Source organism: Saccopteryx bilineata, chromosome 5, assembly GCF_036850765.1.
Source record: "Saccopteryx bilineata isolate mSacBil1 chromosome 5, mSacBil1_pri_phased_curated, whole genome shotgun sequence".
In the NCBI taxonomy this organism is placed as follows: Eukaryota; Metazoa; Chordata; class Mammalia; order Chiroptera; family Emballonuridae; genus Saccopteryx; species Saccopteryx bilineata.
In genome coordinates, this window is record NC_089494.1 from 45,611,465 (window position 1) to 45,634,429 (window position 22,965).

Consider the following 22,965-nt stretch of genomic DNA (forward strand, 5'->3'; position numbering starts at 1 on the left):
TTTAATCTTTTCACACCAAGTGGAAATGGTTAAATAGAATTAAAGTACTTAGGTCACTAAAATAATATAAAGGAAGCTCTTTATTTTACCTTGGACTTATTTTCAATAATGCATGTCCTATTAGAGAAATATGAATTACTTAAAATGCACCCAACAATATTTTAGCTGTGATTACAAACTTGTCTAAAACGCTACTTATTGTCAAGCATGAAACTTGTAAAACTCAAAGTTTAGTCCTAATGCTTTCGAGTCATTTGGGTAAATATTAAGAATGCGTATTTGGGGCTCTACCCCAGATGGACTGAATTACTCTCTGGAGGGTATGTCCTGGGAATCTGCATTTACAATGCTGTACACTTATTACATACACTGCTAGCATTCTGGTAAAGGTGTTAACTTCTTCACTATCTATGAGATTGAGACCCCCACCCCTAAACATCAGTGCTTCATTCCATCTTAGAGATAGACATGGGGTGTTAACCAGAAGTCCACCACTAACATCTGTAGGCACAGTTGGGCAACTGCTTCAAAGAGGCAATGAATTTTGTCCTTTTTAGTCATCCCTTCTGGTGTAGAAATTTATGGTCTGGTATTAATATCCAGTTACAATTTTCTTATGTGACCTGGGCAGATTTAATGATGAGCCCAACTATAACTTTCTCACCCATCTGACCCACTGATGGACAAACTTTTCTCCATTTTCTAGTGGAGAGATAGAAAGAAAGTCTGCATAATGTCCTAGGAGGCTTTCAACAAAAGATCTGTAGGTGTCTTGTTTATATGGGGTTTTGTTTAGTTTAATTAGTTTTTTTCATGTCCTAAAAAGAGATACACAAATGCTGGTGTGATTTAAGAACAATAGGCTGCAATAATCAGTTTGTTAGTCCCATCTGCTTCTCATGAGAAAGAGGCAATGTTTCATGATGATTTCAAAGGACTTACAAATCTTACTAAATCTGATCACATTCCTGATTCTGTCTTCCTGTATTTCTCCTTCTCACTGGTATCTTTGTCACCACAAAGAAGCTTAGGCATGGTGCTCACCTGTTAACACCTTTAACACAAAGTACTGGCCTAAGTAGTCTAAAGCTCTCTGTATAGCTGTAACTTGAATTTGAAATAAGATTTTGCTAAAAGATTAAGTGTAGTGTTTTCTAAACTATGGATGACTGGGATATTAATAGATTTTATTTGGGAAAAATAATTATCAGGCTTAAAATTGGGTTGAGTATTTGCAGAAATCAAATGTCTCACCTAGAATACCAAGAGAGGTAGATTATTATGGAAACAACACAGCATCATTAGAGTAAAAGCTAACCCTTGGACCTGAACCCTAGGTAGAGAAAATTAAACTAGTTTTATATCAGCTATCTATTGCTACAAAACAAATCACTCTTAATCTTAGCAAGTGGAAAGAATACATATTTACTATCTTACAGTTTTTGAGCATCAGTAATTTGGGGGCAGCTTAATTAGGTGGTTCTGGCTCAGTGTCACTCCAAGGTTTCAATCAAGATATCAGCCAGGGCTGCTATCTCAAAGTTCTGTTGAGGAAGATCTATTTATTCACGTGAGTCTCTCCACAGGGCTGCCTCACAGCATGGTAGCTGGCTTCCCTCAGGGTCAGTGATCCCAGAGAGAAAATGAGAGAGAGCACCCAGGATGGAAGTCACAGTCTTTTTCCAACCTAATCTTGGAAGTGACATCTCATCACTTCTGCTATATACTATTCATTAAAAACAAGTCCATATTCCCAGCCCACACTGCAGGGAGGTGATTGATTACACAAGGGCATAAATATCAGGAAATAGAGGCATACTTAGAGGCCATCCTAGAGAGTGCCTACTACAGATTTCTTAACTGCAGAAAATTTTCAAGTATTTAGTATGCTGTTCATCATTGTGAGCATCTAGGGAGGATAATATAGCAAACTGTAATTTCCCAACTGTTTGATCTTGGAATTCTTTCAACTTCCTTCATTCTTCCAGTTTATCTACAGGCCTAGTGTTTGTTCTAAGGACTTGTTGCTCAAGGACAATCCTTACACTATGAGGGAGTTTGTTAGAAATGAAGACTCTCAGGCACTACCTCAGTTCCACCGAATTAATGGTAATAACCCTTGTTGCATTATATGCTTTATTCCAGGGGTCGGGAACCTATGGCTCTCGAGCCAGATGTGGCTCTTTTGATGGCTGCATCTGGCTCACAGACAATCTTTAATAAAAATAAATAAATAAATAACGTTAAAAATATAAAACATTCTCATGTATTACAATCCATTCATTTCCTACCATTCATATTCATGGTTGCAGGTGGCTGGAGCCAATCACAGCTGTACTCTGGGACAACAACAAATTTTTATTGGATAATGCATAACATACACGGGTCATTGTATGGCTCTCGTGGTATTACATTTTAAAATATGTGGCATTCATGGCTCTCTCAGCCAAAAAGTTTCCCGACCCCTGCTTTATCTGGTATTAATATAGCCACTCAACTTTCTTTTGATTGGTGTTTGGAATTTTAACCTATATATCTTTATAATGAAGGTATATTTCTAGTAAAGAGCATAAGCATATAAATAAGTTTTTCCAGTCTGATAGTGTCTGTCTTTTAATTGGAGGTTTTGTGTCTTTTATATTTAATGTAACTATTGATATGATTGGAATGAAATCTATCATCTTTTAAGTTGTTTTCTATTTGTCAAATTTGTTCTTTATTTTTCCCCCATATTCTTGCCTTTTTTGGGGTTTTTTATTGTTTTATTCTCTCTTCACTATTGGCAATTATATCTTGTTTAAAAAGATTTTAGTGGTTGATATAATATTTAAAATATACATCTTTAATTTATCACAGTCTACTTTCAAGTACTATTATATATCACTCATGTATAGTAAAAGAGTATTGTTGTCACTCATTTTAATTCTACTTAAAATTCCCACAATATATTGTGACTATTTTTGCTCTTGACAGTGATATTTTAAAGTAATTAAAATAATTTTAAAATATTTACTTTTATTTTTATCATTTCTAGAGCTATTTATTTCTTTGTGTAGATTCAGATTTCCATCTGCTATAGTCTTCCTGCCTAAAGAACTTCTTTTAATATTTCTTGTAGTGAAAGTATACTGGGAATGAAAAAATCTTCATTGGCCTCTGTTTTTTAAACATATTGTATATGGGTATAGAAGTCTGGATTGACAGTATTTTTTTTCTTTCACTATTTCAGAGATGTCACTCGGTTATTTTCTTTCTTACACAGTTTCTAACAAGAAGCCAACTATAAGTTTTATCCCTTTGTTTGCAATGTGTCTTTTTTTTTTTCAGATTGCCTTTGGGATTTTTCTCTTTATCTTCTGTTTTTATTAATTTTGAAAAATTCTCAGCTTTATATTTATATCTTAAAATATTTCCCTGCTTCATCCTTCCTCTCCCCTACTTCTAGGACTCCAGCTATGATTGTGAAACTACTTGACATTGTCTCACAGCTCTTAGATGATATGATTTTTTTTTAATTCTTTTCTTGTCTTGAGATTTAGTTTGGTAATTTCTGTTTACTTCTCTTCAAGTTTACTGGTTCTTTCCTCAGCAATGCCCAGTCTTCCGATAAGCACATTGAATCAATTATTTATATCTAATAATAATGTATTTTTAATCTCTAGTATTCCCATTTCACATTTTTAATAATTTTCATCTCTCTGCTGAAATTCCTTATATGTTCACACCTGTTATCCAGCTTTTTCCATAGATTTTTTAACATATTAATTATAGACCAACATCTGGGTCATTTCTGAATATGGTTCTGTTGATATCTTTAGCTCTTGATAATGGATTTCCCCCCCTGCTTTTTTGAGTGTTTTATAATGTTTTACTGAATAACGAATCTCAGGTGTAGAAGAACAGTAAAGACTGTGGTAGATAGTATTTGTACCAGAAATGGGCATAGCTCTTCTATCAGGTCAATAATGTGGGTGATTAAGTCAGTGTATTCAGGAGTTGAGCTGAGTTTTGGTTTTATTGTTGTTATCATTAAATATCCTTTATGTATCCTTTGGTGTTCCACAGGATTAACATTCTTCTGCTGTTACATTGTGCTTAATGTGGGGCCTGGAATGCTAGAGAGTTCCTCTCACTGTCCCGTGGCTTTCAGCAGTTTTCTGTGTTTTTTTATTGTGTTACAAAGGAAATATTTCCTCACAATTTTCCTCTTCAGCAAAAACTAGTTTTGCTTGTTGCTGGTGCTTGGCTTGTAGTGGGTAAGGGGCCATATTCCTGACCCAGCCTTGATCTTAGGCAGGTACTGTGTACCTGAGCCAAGAGGTGAGGCTCTCTCAGCATTTCTGTCCCTCTGACTCATTGTTGCTAATTCCACCTTGTGTCTGTGGTGTGTGTTGAATGAGAGATGGTTTCCTAGCAGTACTCAACCTTTACTGTGTATCTGTTGAGGACACTGAGCCCCAGTATTACCTGCTGCTTTCCCAGGGGCAGAATGTTTGTGCTTCTGTCTCTCTCTCCCAGAATCTATGGATCTTTGTCATAGCCCTGTTAGTGGTAGTGTTTTCTGCCCCTCTCAGTGGCTTAAGGTTTTCATATGAGAGAAAGGTTTAGGGATGTTAGGATGGGTTTCTTGATTTCCCCCAATGACAGAACTATCACGTTCTAATATCCTTGTTATTTCTGGAAAACGTATATATTGCTATTCCATAGAGAGGAATGTGGTGTTTTAATTTAGCTTCTTCAAAGAAACGTATTATGGATGTGTTACAGGAATACCACTCTTAAGTATTATTAATTTAGTAAGCTTGCTCTTTATTTCTCTACCAGATATAGCTGCAGGAAAACACATTTGTCATTCAAGAATCTACCTGTTTCTTTTAGCCACTTTCCATAGTACCTCCCAAAATTAGACTAAATCAAAATTAATGTAGTTAGGAAAAAAAGAAAAAAGTAAAAAATGTTGTGCAAGAAGCAAGTGCACACCCAGGCTTTGTTGTTTCTCTGGAGACAGTCTGCAGGGTCAGACAAGGTGGGAGTTCAAGTAATAATAGTTTACTTGTATAGGTCATTCCCTGAAGAGTCCTTAATAAGATTTCTAAACTTTCTAAAAGCCATATATCAATGGGTACATGGTGCTAGGGGTTTGAGGGCAGTTGGTCAAGCCTTTCTTTGAAGCCAGGGAAAGGCTAGTGAGTCCTACTCAGACTTTTAGGGAAAATGAGACTAAGTTATTTTTAGAGAATAATTACTGTCACAACTGGGTTCTCTGAGGTACCTCAGCAGAAGACCAGAATTAGAAAAGAGGAAATGACCTTTTATTCTAGTAAATGTTTAATATGAAGTACTGAATCACATTAATGGGTTTCCAGGGCCTAAGGAGTTTCTGTTCTTTAAAAAATATATACAAAAAAAAAAAAAAGGTACAGTATATTATTTAAGACTGCAAGTTCTATAGTAATTATCAATATTAGTATTGATAGTTCTAATTTTTCTAGTTTTGCTGAGATATGACATATTTACTATTGTATTGGTTTTAGGTATGCACCATAATGGTTTGATATGTGCATATACATATATATATATATATGTATGTATTTCAAAATAGTCACCAAAATGTTTAGTTAACATCCATCACCTCAGTTACAAAAATTTTTGTATTATAATAATTTTCAAGATTTACTCTTAGCAACTTTCAAATATAACATACAGTATTGTTAACTTCAGTCACAATGCTGTACATTACATGGAAGAATGTAATTTAACAGGAAGTTCACACCTTTTGATCACTTTCACCCTTTTGTCCACCCCCATCCCCCCAACTCCTTCCCTCTGGCAACCACTAATCTGTTCCCTATTGTCTTTTTTTTTTTTTTTTTTTTAATGCAAGGTCATTTTCAGGGGTGTATTATATTGGTGAGGGAACCTATACCAGCCTCTTTCTATTGAAATGTGATTTTTGAGCTTAGACATACAAGTCAATGTTATCGAACCAAATTGTTAACTTGTTATCGCGTGTTAGAAAAAGGAAAATGCAAAACGAAAAAGGAAAAAGAAGGAAATTGATTTTTATTAAGGTGACCAACTTTTTTACAATAGAGGACAAAAATAAATTGAAGAAAAACAATATCATAAATAAAAGAAACATTTTATTCATTGCAACAATAATACAGTATAAGTGCATAATAAAACATTTGTAATATTTTATATTGTAATTTTGCTTACATGCCTATTAATTTTTAGTAATAATTGTAAGAAAAAGTACTCATTTAGATACAAATATATCACATCACACCCAACAGACTGACTCTGCATCAATCGAATACAGACATTTACAGATTAGTCTTCCCATATTTACAGATTAGTTTTCCCATATTTACAGATTAGTTTTCCCATTAGGAGGACATGTAGGAGGAAACTTTTCCAAGGAGGACGGAACTTACAAAAGAAGGAATGTCCTCCCTAAAGGAGGACGATTGGTCATCTTACTTTTACTTATAAAAAGGGAAGTTGCTCAAGGGCGTCCCTATTCCCGAGATATCACTGATGGGAACTCAGAACTGTGACCTAAAGCGCCTTAGTCACAGGTAGGGAAAGTCTTATACAAAATGCAGAGCAGTGGCCCCTCCTCCCGCCACCTCCAGCCACGCGCAGCGTCGGGCGGGCCGAGGCCCGGTGCCTCCAGGCGAGGCTGCGGCGGAAGCGCGAGGCCCAGAGGGCCCGGAAGGGGCCGGAAGGGAGCTACCCGAGCCGCTCGGTCTCCGGGCGTCGGGCGTCCTCCTTCCTCCCGGGAGGCGGGACTCCACCTTTCCCGCGCGAGGACCTCCTCACCTCTTCCCCTGACCCGCCCCCTCTGCTTTTCCAGACCCCGCGCCATTTATGCTGCGGTGGGCAGTACAGGTCCGCCGGCGGGCTTGTCGCGGAGCAGCTCTCTGGGCGGGATGCAGCCGCCCCCGGGGCCGTGCTGGCTGCTGCTCTGGCTGCCGCCCTTGGCCACACTGCCCGCGGGCGCGGGGCGCGGGCAGGAGCCGGTCGCGGCGGCGTTGTCAGGTAACCGCGGGCACCGGCTGCCCGGCCCCTAGCCCCCCAGGGCCTCGCGGAGGCGCTCCCCTCCCCGGCAGCCGGATGGGCGCTTCCTCGCCCCGCGTCAGGCTCACCCCGCGGGCGCGGCCTCCCTTCCTGCCTGCTCGGCTGCCCTAGTCTCTGCTGGGACTTGGACCTTGTCTGTTCTCAGGACTAGTAGCAGCTGCAGAGTTGCAAGTCAGGCCCCGTAGCCTCAGGGCAGAGATGATTTCACTTGTCCCAAGTCACAGCTAGTCACTGGCACGGCCGACCCTAGTCTCCGGCGTGCGGCACGGGGCTGTGTGTAGTAGTACATCCATTCAGGTACAAAACCTTCTTCTCTCTTTAGCTTCGGCTGCAGAATCTGACCGAAGTTCCTCTATCCCTGACGAACTCTGTGACCTTAAGCGAGTCGCGTGACTGGTCACATATAAAACTCAGATAACACCTCACAGAATATTTGTTAGGTTTAACAGGCGTACAATGCCTGGTACACAGGAAACACGAAACGGTAGCCGCTGGGAGTGTTGTTATAGGTTGTCGGTGCAGTGCTTTCAAGATCCAGGCTCAGAAATGGAAGTTGGGAGGGAGCTCTCGCTCCAGAACTGCTACTAACTTGCTATGAGTTTAACATTTGTTTCACTTTCTACCGTGAGAGTCCTTTAAAAGATTTCCTGGAATCACTGCTCACCAGTTTCTCTTCATCGCATTGGCCACCTCTTATTGGGCACCCCCTCACCCCCTGTAAACCAGGGTTCTTTGTCTAAGGATTAAGGCAATTACCAGATTCTGCCCCAGCTGCCAACTCCGGAGAATCTTGGGGAATCACCTTGGGGAACTGTTCTACACCAGTTTACATTGAACAGACATTTGTTGAGTGTTTACTATGTGTTAGGCAGTGGTAAAGTGCTTTAACTGCATTATCTTAACACCCATAGTGGCCCCATGGGGTGTAGGTGGCATTTATAAACCCATTTTACAGATATGAAAATGAAGGCTTAGTAAGAAATGTAACCACTATATACTGATGAAAAAGTAAATCTCAGTACTGCCAAGAAGGAGGATTTCTGAGCATGGCAACAGCTGGGTTATAAGTATCCCTGGATCAACACCTGGAACCTTGAGTTCTGGTTTAATCATTACATTTAGCCACTCACTTGTAGATTTACTTTAGTCCAGACACAATCCTTAGAACTCTAGTTTTCTCATCAGTAAAACGAATATATTTTACTGCTGAATGATTTCCAATATTTCCTCACCTTTTTATTTGCATCAATAAACCCAGTGTTTTTCAAGTTTTGTGTTACCAGGCTCAGTATTAACCGTTCAATTCTCTATTTTGTTCATCAAAGGCATGCCTAAATGACTATCAAGAGTTTCTGTTCTGCTTGAGACAAGCAGGATGCCCACTAAGTTGATAAAATTCTATCCCACAGCTGAAGAATTTAGCAATTTATGAACCTTATAGCTACACTTGCCATTCCTGATAGTCTTTACATCACAGACAGTGAAGCATCCTGGATCTTGGGGTGTGCCAGTGTCACTTGTGGAACCTCTGGATGACACTAAGTCTAAGATCCATTGCTGCTCTAAAAGTATTTTAATGAGGAACCGTGAGATCAGACAGCTGGTGCTTCCTTTCATAAAATAGAGCCCAATATATAATGTGAGGGGTTTGGATTAGATGATACTTCCTATTCTAAATTTCCATCTCAAAGACACATGTACCCTTCCTTGGACTGGAGAATGTCTAGACTGAGGCCAGCTTTCTGTCACCCTATCTGAAGTTAAGTCAGAGGCAGTTGACACAGGAGGGATAGGTCTGGCTGAGAGGAAGAAACTTTAGGCCCAGTCACCGTGGTTTGAAACCAGTGAACGAGTTTCCTTGAAACCACGTGTTGTCCTGTGGTGAAGTTCAGGCCACTGCATTGAATTCGCAGGCTTGAACTATAGCAGTAAGGCATTTAAAACTATAGTATTCAAATTCTACGGGAGAAAAAAAATCAATACTTGAAGTTAAAATCATACCTGAATATGTATTTGTATGTGCTAATTTCAGTTTCATTCTCTATGCACATTCTTAGAGAAATAAAAAATCAAACTTTACAATCAAGTAGTGTTAAAACAACTAGGGTTAGTAGAATAGAGAAGTTATTTTGTAACTTTGGTGCTACATACTAACTCCTTTGACAATGTGAATTTACAACAGAATACTCGGAAAAACCCTCTTCCGTTTGAACTTTCAGGAGTTAAGGTTTATTGGGTTTCTGCTTTTTGTTTTTCCTATTCTGCCTCCCCTTCCTTTTCCCAAAAGAGAAGAAATTATAGGCCAAATGGAGAAAATGGCAGTCTAATACATGATTTGATTTTTCTGTTATGGTTTCACCTAACGATACTTTTTTCTCGTATGAGGACCATGTATGGTTAAATTTTCAGGAGAAGCAGTACTGAAATATTTTTATGTTGGAAGTTGTTTAAGATCTGCTATGATTTGAGGAGTGTTTGTGCTTTTTATTTTTAGCATATTCTATAAATAGGTTTAAGTACCACCTGCCCTTTTCTGAAGTTCTGACTGAATATTTTTTATGACTAAACTCTTTAACTTGGAATATATCCTTGTACATTTAAGGAAACTAATTAATGACAAAAGGACTACAAAGGAGTGATTTTGAATTTATTAAAGCATGTTATATGCAGCTGTCCCTTTTTTTTTTTTTTACAAAGACAGTCAGAGAGAGGGATAGATAGGGACAGACAGATAGGAACGGAGAGAGATGAGAAGTATCAATCATTAGTTTTTCCTTGCGACACCTTAGTTGTTCATTGATTGTTTTCTCATATGTGCCTTGACTGTGTGGCTACAGCAGACTGAGTAACCCCTTGCTCAAGCCAGCGGCCTTGGGTCCAAGCTGGTGAGCTTTGCTCAAACCAGATGAGCCCGCGCTCAAGCTGGTGACCTCAGAGTCTCGAACCTGGGTCCTCCGCATTCCAGTCTGATGCTCTATCCAGTGTGCCACTTCCTGGTCAGGTGCTGTCCCTTTTTATATATGATATGTCATCTTAGATTAATTCAATATTTATCAATTGAGTGATATTTAAAATGAATTAAGGGATCTCATTGGTTAAGGTAATCCTGACTCGAATCAAATAATTTTGCTTTGTCTTAGCAGTTGGGTCACAACTGTCCAGAAATATACTGTTCTGTAGAATGCATGTTTATTGAAAGGAAAAGAGAGCCTGCCCGTGACTGTCGAGGGTTAGGGGAGGTGATGCTCATCCCCATGGCTTAGAGACTGTGCCTTGCTGGTGGAGCTGTAGAAGGATGGCATTCAGGGTTGGTCCCCACATACTTCTTTTTAAAAAAATTTTTTTTAATTCATTTTAGAGAAAAGAGAGAGAGAGAGAGAGAGAAGGGGGGAGGAGCAGAAAGCGTCAACTCCCATATGTGCCTTGACAGGGCAAGCCCAGGGTTTTGAACGGGTGACTTCAGCGTTCCAGGTTGATGCTTGATCCACTGCACCATCACAGGTCACTGGTCCCCCGATACTTCTAAGTGCTTGGGAGATGAGCCACTGCTGGCATAGCCCATACTTCCAGATCTTTCTCCTGATCCGAGTCAAATTTGAGGAAATAAATACCTAAGTTATGGAGTGCCCTCCAGGCTGGAGATGTTTTTCAGCCCCAAATGGAAGCAGTAGCTCTCTCTAAGTAGCTATTCTTTCCTGACCAAGTGAATCATTATTGTTACATTTTTATGGATCCTTAGAAACTCCTTTTTGTTTTGTGGATCACATTGTAAGGGGATTTTATTGATACTGTTGTGGACCAGCAAGTCCCATTCTAGTGGAATGAACGAGCTAAGTCTGAGGCCACATGAATAAATGACGCCTGCAAACAGGCAGGCAGGTTCAGAGCCCTCAGTGGAAAGGCTTGAACAAGTGATAGAACTCAGATGGTTGTGAAGCTGGCTGCATTTTCTATTTCCCACCCGCAGTGGAGCTAGAGGAAGGAGAAACTGAAACATGTAATGTTTCTAGAAGATTGCTGAAGGGAAGAGAGGCCTTGTAAAGTAATAACCTTTATTAACAATCTAAGATTATTTTCAACCTTTGTCATCTCATGGCATGCATAAAATAATTACTAAAATTATGCAGCACACCAAATAGTTTTTTTTTTCCAATCTGACAAAAAAAAATAGGTATAATTTTGACTTATTCACACCAGATGGCTGTTGTATTGGCTGTTGTCATTTTTTTTTTTTAATGTTACAGTCTTAAAGGAAAAGAAGTCAGTGCCCCTGACTAAAAAGTCATGCGTCGTGGTATACTGGTTGAAAATCGCTGCTCTAAGATAAAAAGATCTGGTTCTTTTTAGGGAAGTAGTAGGCCAGCCACAAGAACAATCTTGATTGTCACAAGTCACTGTCTTATGCCTCATCCAACTAGCTTCTGCCTTCGAGTCACATGAACTCACTTGGAGCTAGGTTGTGGCTTCTTTTGGCTCTTGAGTTTTTAATTTCTTAGATTCTTTGGAATTCTTGCATGGGTTGATTGAAATGCATGCACCTTAGGAGAAGAGGTGGTAACAATGAGGGCAGCCAGGGGACACCATGAAATGTTGACACATTATCTTTTATGTCTCATGTATTGTATAAAGTCAACATCAGCTGTATCCCAAAAGCCAGAGGCCACTGTGGAAATTTCTGGGGAGACACTCTTTGCAACATGCTTTTAGTAGTGTTTCCGTAGGCTTCAATAGTCAGAGCCACCTACCTCCTCCATTTGTACTTTCCTCGATCTGGTTGAAGACTGAGGTGACATGCAGAGGAAGTTCTTCTACTGGGCGTGCTCTTGCACAGAATAGACTGATACACCATAGATGAGGAAACAGCAAGTAGGGAAATTTGAAGCATCTTGAGAATAGAAGGGTTGTGTGGCTGGAGGAGTCAAGCAGAGGGAAAGTAGAAGAGAAGGTCAGAGGCACCTAGGTCCTTGGAAAGGAGCGTGGATTTTATTTCGGGTTTGATGAGAAGTTGTTGGAGGATTTTAACTAGGTAAATTATATGCTCTGATGTTTTTGAAAGACTTATGTGCTGATTAGAGAATAGGCTGTGGGGGGGAAATAATAGAGGCAATTCTGGAAGCAGGGAGACCAGCCAGAGGCCATTACAGTAATCCGAGGGCAAAGGGACTGTGGCTTCGACAACAGAGACATTTACTCCTAAGTGCAAACTTATATTGCATCATCTTACTCTAAAGAGTTACAAATATTAAATGATATAGGAGACAGTCTTAGGACCAAATGGAGGAAAGCCTCTGTTAGCATTTGTTTGCACAGTTCAGGCCCCAAAGAGGTTATTTCTTTAGACCACTAATAAAATGGTAGTTCACTGTTCTTATGGAAAGTGTCTCAGCCCTTGAAGTAGTGGAACCCACTATGAGAGGGAATGGCAGGGAGGGACCTGGGAGTCCTGTAAGGCCAGTAGTCACGGCCACCATCACAGCTGCCTGGCTTATGCAGGTTCCCATTTGATTCGGATAGACAGTAATGAAACAACGGAGCCAAGAACTGGTGGGCCATTTTCTTTATTTCTAGCCTCGCACTCAGGAAGTGAGTAAAAACACACAGCAGGAAAACACTTCCCTTTCCATTCAGGGCTCCCAAAGCCACTGATTCATCTGAGTTTTTCTAGAATCAAAGGCCCTACTATCCTCAGTCATCTCCTTTTCCCCACCTGCACGCCTCCATCTTGCTACTTTCTCTCCAACCACCACGTAGCCTCTCTGCCAAAATGGCCGCCTAGCTCCTCTTTTCAAAACTTTTTGGTGGGACAAATTAGCATAACCTCCAGCACAGTTAGCATAACCAAACCCCTTCCCAAGCATGAAGATAATTAGCCCTATCACTTGGGTGACTGCCGTTCACCTGGGCAGCGCCATTTTTAACAATAAAAGTGAGCAAAACCAGATAACATATTTTACAGACTTACTTGCCCAACAAGAAAAGTCCCTAGCATTGAGCATGTGAGTGGTAATAGAAGTAACTCTGAAGGAAAAACTGGCTAGAAGTTAACGTTCTTAGGCTCTGGGGCTGCTGGGGTCTGTGGACCTTAGACCCCATGCTCTTCATCTGCCACACTGGAATGTACTCCCTTTCCAATGATAGGTAGGAGTTCCTCTCTCATTGGGGAGCTGCAGCATAAAGTTTCGACTCGAGCTGCCTGGTGTAGCCCTGTTCATGCTCAGAGAGCCTACAGGAAGCTATGCAGAGGCAGAAAGTGGAATATTGCAAGGTGAGTCCGAGCCCTCCTTCCAGTCCTGCTGCTGCTGCTCACTAGCTGAGGATTTTTAATGTGTTTTAGTGTGTTTTCGTCACAGTTGCTTAGGCTCTTCCAGGTTCCATACTGCCTTCTTTGACATTTGTCTTTCATACAGCTAGCTGCAGCCCTTTGGTGCCCCTGGAGTGTTCAGCTCTTGCCCAGGAGCATTGGCATCTCAAATATACCCAAGTAGGCACCTCAGCATTGGTTGCTTTGTGTGTTGGTAGCACTGGGTTTGCATTTTCCTTTTGGCTCTTGTGTATAAACAGATTGTGAAGAACTGCATTTTTTTTAGTATTTTTCCAAAATTAGAAGCGGGGAGGCAGTCAGATCCCTGTACGCACCCAAACAGGATCCACCCAGCATGCCCACCAGGGGGCGATGCTCTGCCCACTGGGGTGTCACTCCGTTGCAGCTGGAGCCATTCTAGCACTTAAGGTGGAGGCCACGGAGCCATCCTCAGTGCCTGGCCAACTTTGCTCCAATGGAGCCTTGGCTGCGGGACAGGAAGAAAGAGATAGAGAGAAACGAGAGGGGGAAGGGTGGAGAAGCAGATGGGTGCTTCTCCTGTGTGACCTGACCGAGAATCAAACACAGGACTTCCACATGCTGGGCCAAAGTTCTACTACTGAGCCAACTGGCCAGGGCCAAGAACTGCATTTTTTAATTTGTTAATATTTTGTATTTAACAGCTTCTTTTTTTATTAATTTTAATGGGGTGACATCAATAAATCAGGGAACATATGTTCAAAGAAAACATATCCAGGTTATCTTGTCATTCAATTATGTTGCATATCCATCACCCAAAGTCAGATTGTCCTCCGTCACCTTGTATTTAATTTTCTTTGTACCCCTTCCCCTCACCCTTCCCCTCTCCCCCCCCCCCCCCGTAACCACCACACTCTTGTCCATGTCTCTTAGTCTCGTTTTTATATCCCACCTATGTATGGAATCATGCAGTTCTTAGTTTTTTTCTGATTTACTTATTTCACTCCATATAATGTTATCAAGATCCAACCATTTTGTTGTAAATTATCCGATGTCATCATTTCTTATGGCTGAGTAGTATTCCATAGTATATATGTACCACATCTTCTTTATCCAGTCGTCTATTGAAGGGCTTTTTGGTTGTTTCCATGTCTTGGCCACTGTGAACAATGCTGCAATGAACATGGGGCTACATGTATCTTTACGTCTTAATGTTTCTGAGTTTTTGGGGTATACACCCAGTAGAGGGATTGCTGGGTCATAAGGTAGTTCTATTTTCAGTTTTTTGAGGAACCACCATACTTTCTTCCATAATGGTTGTTGTATTTAACAGCTTCTAAAGCTTCCTTCTAACACCTTTTTGAGACCTGCTTCTTAACCTGGATTCTTTATTTGCACTTCAGACTCTGAGACTTTGCAAATTTGTTGATATATTTAAAAACATTCATTTTGTCAAAATGTTAAGCATAAAGATTAAATGATTTGACAGTGTTGCGGTGGAAGATATTGGATCCTTGTGTGACTTTCCTGCTTTGGTTGCTTTATGCAGTTGTGTTTCAGAAGTGGTAGGCATTCACAGTGGCTTTTTCCTAAGTCAGTCTCACCTTTTTGCAGCTTAATGCTAAGGATATTTCTAGCTAGCACAGGTACCCGTCTGAGCTTATTCAATATTATTCCCTAAATAGATTTAATTGTTGACTAGTCATTACTGGTTACAAGTTCTTTCCCAACTTTGGTGTAGCACAGGGGTTGGGAACCTTTTTGGCTGAGAGAACCATGAACGTCACATATTTTAAAATGTAATTCTGTGAGAGCCATACAACGACCCGTGTATGTTAGGCATTATCCAATAAAAATTTGGTGTTGTCCCGGAGGACAGCTGTGATTGTCTCCAGCCACCCACAACCATGGACATGAGCAGTAGGAAATGAATGGATTGTAATACATGAGAATGTTTTATATTTTTAACGTTATTTTTTTTATTAAAGATTTGTCTGCGAACCAGATGCAGCCATCAAAAGAGCCACATCTGGCTCATGAGCCATAGGTTCCCGACCCCTGGTGTAGCAGGTTATGCTAGTTTCATTTGAGGTTTTTCTGGAGAAACAGCTGACTGCATTTTCTTTAGAGGAATGATGGAGGAGGAAATTTGGGTGTAAATCCCATCTCTCTGTGTGCCCATGATCATTCCTGTTGACAGATGTGGTGGTGACACCGTATCTTGGATCTAGGATAATGTCTGACTTTCATCTCACTTCACTTTAAATTCCAGGATGGCAGCAGATGAATCCCATCACTATATATCACTATGTATTTTTCTTGTGGGAGTTACTACATTTGCCTGCTTTAACATAGCACCTGTTTCCTCTCTTTCCTTTTGTATATTGTGTTGTGTTGTATTATATGTTAATTATTATATATTATAATATGTTTATATATTATATATAACACACATGTGTGCATATTTATACACACATGTTTATATATCTACATCTGTCTGTAGTCAGATTTCTCCTGTGCTACACACCTATCCATCTTCATTTAGTCCCACCAACCAAAACTCAGTATGTCCAAAGTTGAACTCATCTCCCAGTTCCTTGCACAGTCACCCAGTATTCCTTATCTGAGTGAAGGGCCTCACCATCTCTCCATTCATCAGAACCTGCACATCATCTTGCTCTTCCTCATCTAATGAATCTCTAAGTCTGTTGATTCTGTTTGCTAAGTGCTCTTTAATCTGTTCTTTCTACCTCCTACTTGGTTCATTTCTTGGTGAGCTCACTTCAGGGGCCTCCTGAAGTGGTTCTTCTGCTTTCATTCTTCTTCCCTCTAATACTTTGTATCACTGCTAGAATGCTCTTTCTGAAACATGACTCTGTTCCCATCACTTACTCATTGAACTGGTTATTCCTTCTTTGTTCCCGCGGATCCAGGCTCTGTCCTCCCCTCCGCTGCTCAGTGCCTGGAAGCTGACCTCTATGGATTGCATCACCTGAGCTTCTTTGCCCTCTGACTTCATTTTGGGTTTGGCCAGTGACAGGCACTGTTGGAAGGACAGGAGAGAGGCTGAGGTACCCATACCCTCACCCCACCATTCGTTCCACTGAAGTTGTGACCGGGCTTGCATTCCGCTGGACCACTGTCCTCCCTACCACAATCCCCAGTAGTTCCAGTAACATCTGGTCCTCCCTTTGCCATTTCAGCCTAGGGGTGTTGAAGGCTTCCTGCTGCTGTTGGTGCCTTATTCTCAATACCTTAACCTTGCCCACATTGAGCTCTTTTCAGTTAAATCCTCTTAAGTGTCAACAGTTTCCTGCTGAGACTTTTGCTACTTACATGAAAACCTTCCATGTTCTCCTTTCCTTTCGAGATGAAGTCCACATTCCTTTGTGTAATAATAACTATGCTTTCCCCTCTAGCTGCAGGGAAATGTCTTTATGTCCCCGACACTCCATCCTTGTGAATAGCTGAACCACTTCTACGATTTCCCTCATCTCCATAGTTTTGTACGTACTTGCCCCCCCAACTGCCTTTTGTTTTGTTACTTCCAACTTCATTCTTCAGTGCTTCACTCACAGTTCTTTTCTGGGAAGCTGCCCTCAGTTCTTTCCCTCTACTTCAGGAGTGAAGAAGTTGCCTATTCCTTGTATTCTTACAGTGTCCTTCAAATGTTGTAAAGGTATTGACACTGGACTGTAATTTTTGGTCTGTTTCCTGCTAGGTTGGAAAGACTAATTACCATGTAGAAGAATTTATTGGTGATAGACTATAAAAACAGCTACCATTATTCCTGTGAATAAAAAAAAAGAAAAAATAGATAAGATTCTGGGTAATTAAATATTTAGGAAATATATTTTTCTTTTACATTTCTCAGTTTCAAGTTGCAAAGCTTTGAAGGAAATGGATTTAATTAAAACCTCTAACTCAGACTGTTACTGCTACCATCAAAATTCCCAAATGGAGTGGAAATACATATGGTCAACTCTGCAGGTAAGAGCGTGCCTTTAAATTATGTCTTAGGAACAGGGAATTAAAATGGACTATTTTAAGATTAGAAAGTAGCTTTTGTATGTCATTGTGAAAGCTGACATGGTGATCATATACAGTGGGTCAGGAGGAAGGGTGTGTGGGGGTGACATTTATTCCTCATTCTCTTCACCAGCCCTTCTCCAAACCCCTCCACTAAACAAGTACAGTGTACTTGCTATTTAGACACAGCTCAAGACAACATCTTCTTGCTTACTTTCCAAAATAATTGCCATCCCAAGCCACTCTACGCAGAAATCCTGAAGTTACCTCTGTTCCCAGGTATGGCTAAGGTATGGTAGTTACTGTCAATATCCCTCATTCAACACTTAACAAATATTTATTGAGCACCTACTAAGTGCCAAGAAGTCTTCTAGACTCTTAGGATACACCATTAAACAGAACAGATTTTTGTTCCGGTAATGTTGACACTCTTTGGTGGTGGGGGTAGGGTGGGGTAAACCATAAATAAAAGAGAAGAACATTATAAAACCAGTTAAGTGGTATGGAAAAGGAAGTAAGTAGATTAAGATAAGTGAAATAAGGGAGATGGGGCCAAGTTGCAGTATTTAAGAGTAGTCAGAGTAGAAAGTGACATTTGAGGAAGATTTCAGGTATCTGGGCAAAGAGTATTATAGGCTGTGAGAGTAGCTAGGATATACCAGTAGGCACACAATGTTGATTTGTACCATTACTGATAATTTACACCCGCTTTGATACTCCATTGAAGTGATATCTTTCAGTTTAGAATTTTACTGCTATAAAATGACTATTTTCACCTCTGTGAAGAATGAATATTTTCAGAAGATAATTTTAGGCTATGTAGAGATCCCATTCCTCATCAGAGTGTCACTGCCTAGTTTTATCATCCACTGATGATGCATGTCTGAATCATTTATCATGATGTTTGTCAAAGAGTGATTTTCTAATTTCATTATTCTTTTTATATTCATTGGCATTCTTCTATAGAGAGGAGTTTTCCCTCCTTCATTTTATTTATTTCCATGTACTGTCATGTATTGCCAACTCATTCACTGGACTACAATCCATTACTTTGGTTTATTTTGATATTCAAATTGACCAAGATTTGGCCAGTAGGAGCCCCTTCAAACCAGCTCCTGTAGCCTTTTAACTTGTGTCCAGCATTTGAGCACTTCTTTACCTTCTGGCAAACAAGATGTTCCAGGCTTATCTTGTACTTTCTTAGACCCAGCTCTGGAATCATACACTTTTCCAAGGAGCATTCAGTGTTAGTAATGTTTATTACTACTGCGATATCATTATCTGACTGAAGTTGTTTAAAGAGGAACTGCAGACCGTGGGGAAGTGGAGTCAATAGAAGGCTTTTCTATGGGGAAAATATCGGCATATTGTATGGTGATAGAAATGGGCTCATAGAGTGGGAAGAAGTACAGGTGGGATGTCCTTGAGTAGGCAGAGGTGGACCAGATCCAGTGCACAAGTTGGGGTTTGTCGTGACAACAGAGCATGTAAATCTGTGGCAGAAATGTCCTCCCCACAGGTCAGAAGCAGAGCATCTGCCTGCAAATGCTGACAGGTGGGCTTATGGCAGTGGTCCCCAACCTGTTTTGGGCCACGGACCAGTTTAATATCAGAAAATATTTTCACGGATCAGCCTTTAGGGTGGGATGGATAAATGTATCACGTGACCAAGACAAGCGTCAAGAGGGAGTCTTAGATGAATATAACAGAGGGAATCTGGTCATTTTTTTAAAATAAAACATCGTTCAGACTTAAATATAAATAAAATGGAAATAATGTAAGTTATTTATTCTTTCTCTGAGGACTGGTACCAAGTGGCCCACAGACCGGTACTGGTCCGCGGCCCGGGGGTTGGGGACCACTGGCTTATGGGGATAAGAGCTGGTCACCGTTCTTTTCCTGTTTTCATTTTCAGTGAAGTAGGAGGGTCATCAGCCAAGAGTGTGGAGGCAGAGGACGTGTTGGGGTATTGATGACGGGGAAATTGTGGGATCGTAGAAGGGATGGAGGAGTGACTGGATAGGAATGGGTGGGGTGACTGCCTGCAGCTTTCCCGTCCCACTTCGGGTCACAGTTAGGGAGGTGAAGTGAGACCACTGCATTTCTCCAGCACCATCAGTGACACAGAAGCAAGAATGGAATAGGTGGAGGGTTGGAGTTTGCAGGTGGGTGTGACAGAAAAATTGGGCTGCAAAAGAGTCAAGGGCAATCTACCTGTAAGAGAATGATTCCTAAGGACATACCTTGGCATCTAGCTGGATAGGAAGGGGCTCAGTACCATCGTAGGATGAGGAGCAGGGTAAAGATGCCTGGTCCATGGCGGGTCAAAGGCGTGCTGCGGTTGGGGTGCTAAGGGAAATGCTGGAAAGAGTGGGCAGCCAGTGAGATGCATGAAACACCACTTGTATTTGGGGCTTTGGTTTGGGACTGACAGGGCCCAGCGTGTTGCCATGGGAATGATTAGGTGAGGTGGGAAGAGAACAAGGACATAAGAAGAGAAGAATTCAAGGCCAGCATATTGGAAGGAATTTGGTGTGTATACTGTGTATGTTGAATCCCTGAGACATAGGACAGCAAGTAGTATTGGAGAGTGAGCAACAGTGAGCCAGGGGCTTAAGTCCAAGAGAAGTGAGGGGAAGGAGACAGTGGGTGAGATCACCTGATTCCTGAGAGAGAAAGCTGGCGCTCCTTTTTTCAGGCTTGCCCTAATCTTGGACAAAGAAGAGAAATAGAGAGGGATGGACAATGGCAGCAGCAAAGTTGTCATTTAATGACTAAGTGGTCACCATCTGCTTGGCATTGTAGCTAGTGCTTTGCTGTAAGACTTGAATGGGTTGGGTTCTGGTCCTTCTTCAGGAGACATGGTTCGGGAAGCCCGAGTACATATGTTCTGTCTGATCCAGAAGAAGGAAGCTTTTTCTCAGTCCAAGTAGAAAATGAGAGAGATAAACCCTATTCTCATATGATTATAACCAAGTAGTTTGCCACCTGTTAGTTTCTGTCTCATCTTATTTACTGTCCCTTGGCCACACTAACCTGGTCGAAAAGGGAGTTTAATCAGTCACAACTTAGGGGAACAAACACTTCCAGAAGTGTCTGTGCTGAAGTGTTTGTAGGTCCATCCTGGCCTCAAAACAATGCCACCTATTTCTGCTTCTTTACTCAGCTAGCCTTGGGCTCTCTTTACTCCTCTGTTTATAATTTTAAGAAGCTTTGAAGAAATTTTAACTTCTTGTATTTATGGAGTTGTTCATTCTTGTTTTATAGGTGAAAATTACCAGTTTAGGCCTGCTCAGTGTTGTATATATCACAGAAAGACATAATTGCCAATATCCAGAAACCGTTCTATCTTTTATCAAATGTGTGATTCATAAATTTTGGACACCACATGAGTCTCATGAAATAACTAGAACCATCAATCCATATGGGGAGACTGTGTGCTTCTCTGTGGAGCCTGTCAGAAGTTATACGATACACGTGAGTCGAAACAGTAAGTCTGTTTTTGTTATACTGGACTTTCTCTGTTCACGTTTTCTGGAGTGACATTTCAGTAAATTGACTTTTCTCTTGATTTCCTAACACTAAATTGACACAACGTTTGTTTTGTGTGTGTATGCCTTTTCTACTCCAGTTGTGGATTTCAGACTCTTCCTTGTGTTTATGGCGGGCATTCTCCTCTTCTTTTATGCGAAGACTTTGAGTCGGTAAGTATTTATTTTTACTCTCTTAACTTTGTGAATCAAAAAGAGCATAGGACATTTTTGACACTATGCCATATATTCCACACTAGTTTATAGATAGCTCTTGCTTTAGGGTTTGCAAACAATAGGTTTGAAGCTTGTCTTGAAAAGCCTTTCAAGGCCCTGGCCAGTTGGCTCAGTGGTAGAGCGTTGGCCTGGCGTGCAGGAGTCCTGGGTTCGATTCCCAGCCAGGGCACACAGGAGAAGCACCCATCTGCTTCTCCACCCCTCACCCTCTCCTTCCTCTCTGTCTCTCTCTTCCCCTCCCGCAGCCAAGGCTCCATTGGAGCAAAGATGGTCCGGGCGCTGAGGATGGCTCTGTGGCCTCTGCCTCAGGTGCTAGAATGGCTCTGGATGCAACAGAGCGATGCCCCAGAGGGGCAGAGCATCGCCCCTGGTGGGCATGCTGGGTAGATCCCGGTTGGGCGCATGCAGGAGTCTGTCTGACTGCCTCCCCGTTTCCAGCTTCGGAAAAGTGCAAAAAAAAAAAAAAAAAGAAAAGCCTTTCAAACCAGTAATAGTTATTTGTATAGTTATGACAAGTGAATGTCACAGAGTGTTTTCACATGTATTATTTTTTATTATTTATTAATATACATTATTTTAATTTATTTAATCCTCTTAACTATGTGAACTCTGAATTATTGTTCTCATTTTATAGATGAGAAAATGAATATGTCATCACATGAGTAGTTCTTGCCAGGGCTGAGATTTCTACTCAGGTTTTCTGATGCCAGACACATTGTTCTATCATATTCGGACTGCCTCCCAGCTTTGTGGCTCTGGTACAGAAGGCTAAATTTAACAGATATCTGATAAATATTGTATTCTGATACTTTGTTTCTTACCACTTCAGCTAGTGAAAAAGGAATCTCTTTTCAATATTTTACTTCTTAGCTTGCTATTCTTTTTTCTTTTTTTTTTTTTTTGCATTTTTCTGAAGCTGGAAACGGGGAGAGACAGTCAGACAGACTCCCGCATGCGCCCGACTGGGATCCACCCGGCACGCCCACCATGGGGCGACGCTCTGCCCACCAGGGGACGATGCTCTGCCCATCCTGGGCGTTGCCATGTTGCGACCAGAGCCACTCTAGTGCCTGAGGCAGAGGCCACAGAGCCATCCCCAGCGCCCGGGCCATTTTTGCTCCAATGGAGCCTTGGTTGCGGGAGAGGAAGAGAGAGACAGAGAGGAAGGTGCGGCGGAGGGGTGGAGAAGCAAATGGGCGCTTCTTCTGCGTGCCCTGGCTGGGAATCGAACCCAGGTCCTCCGCACGCTAGGCCGATGCTCTACCGCTGAGCCAACCGGCCAGGGCAGCTTGCTATTCTTTTTTTTTTTTTCCTTTTTTTTCTGAAGCTGGAAACAGGGAGAGACAGTCAGACAGACTCCCGCATGCGCCCGACTGGGATCCACCCGGCACGCCCACCAGGAGCGACGCTCTGCCCACCAGGGGGCGATGCTCTGCCCATCCTGGGCGTTGCCATGTTGCGACCAGAGCCACTCTAGCGCCTGGGGCAGAGGCCACAGAGCCATCCCCAGCGCCCGGGCCATCTTTGCTCCAATGGAGCCTTGGCTGCAGGAGGGGAAGAGAGAGACAGAGAGGAAAGCGCGGCGGAGGGGTGGAGAAGCAAATGGGCGCTTCTCCTGTGTGCCCTGGCCGGGAATCGAACCCGGGTCCTCTGCACGCTAGGCCGACGCTCTACTGCTGAGCCAACCGGCCAGGGCCAGCTTGCTATTCTTAACATTGTTTATTCTTGAGCTTTTCCTTATAGCATAATCAAGTGTTTAATATCATCTATGGTCTTTATAACTGTTGTTGCTTATATAGCATAAGA

The 22,965-nt window shown here is 41.6% G+C and overlaps 1 protein-coding gene across 6 annotated transcripts in view; it reads left to right on the top strand.

Annotated features, from left to right (window-relative positions):
* Window positions 1-6,207: 6,207 nt before the first annotated feature.
* NEMP2 (nuclear envelope integral membrane protein 2) overlaps window positions 6,208-22,965 on the top strand; it is a 214,472-nt gene continuing 197,714 nt past the window's right edge. For 2 of the 6 annotated variants that reach the window (XM_066233144.1, XM_066233143.1), the window contains exons 1-4: window positions 6,208-7,044; window positions 17,238-17,353; window positions 20,660-20,882; window positions 21,024-21,096. In XM_066233144.1, the coding sequence (XP_066089241.1) occupies window positions 6,603-7,044; window positions 17,238-17,353; window positions 20,660-20,882; window positions 21,024-21,096 (854 nt within the window). In that variant the 5' untranslated portion in view covers window positions 6,208-6,602. The remainder of the gene's footprint in view (window positions 7,045-17,237; window positions 17,354-20,659; window positions 20,883-21,023; window positions 21,097-22,965) is intronic. The other 4 variants (XM_066233142.1, XM_066233141.1, XM_066233145.1 and 1 more) reach the window with 3 other exon arrangements.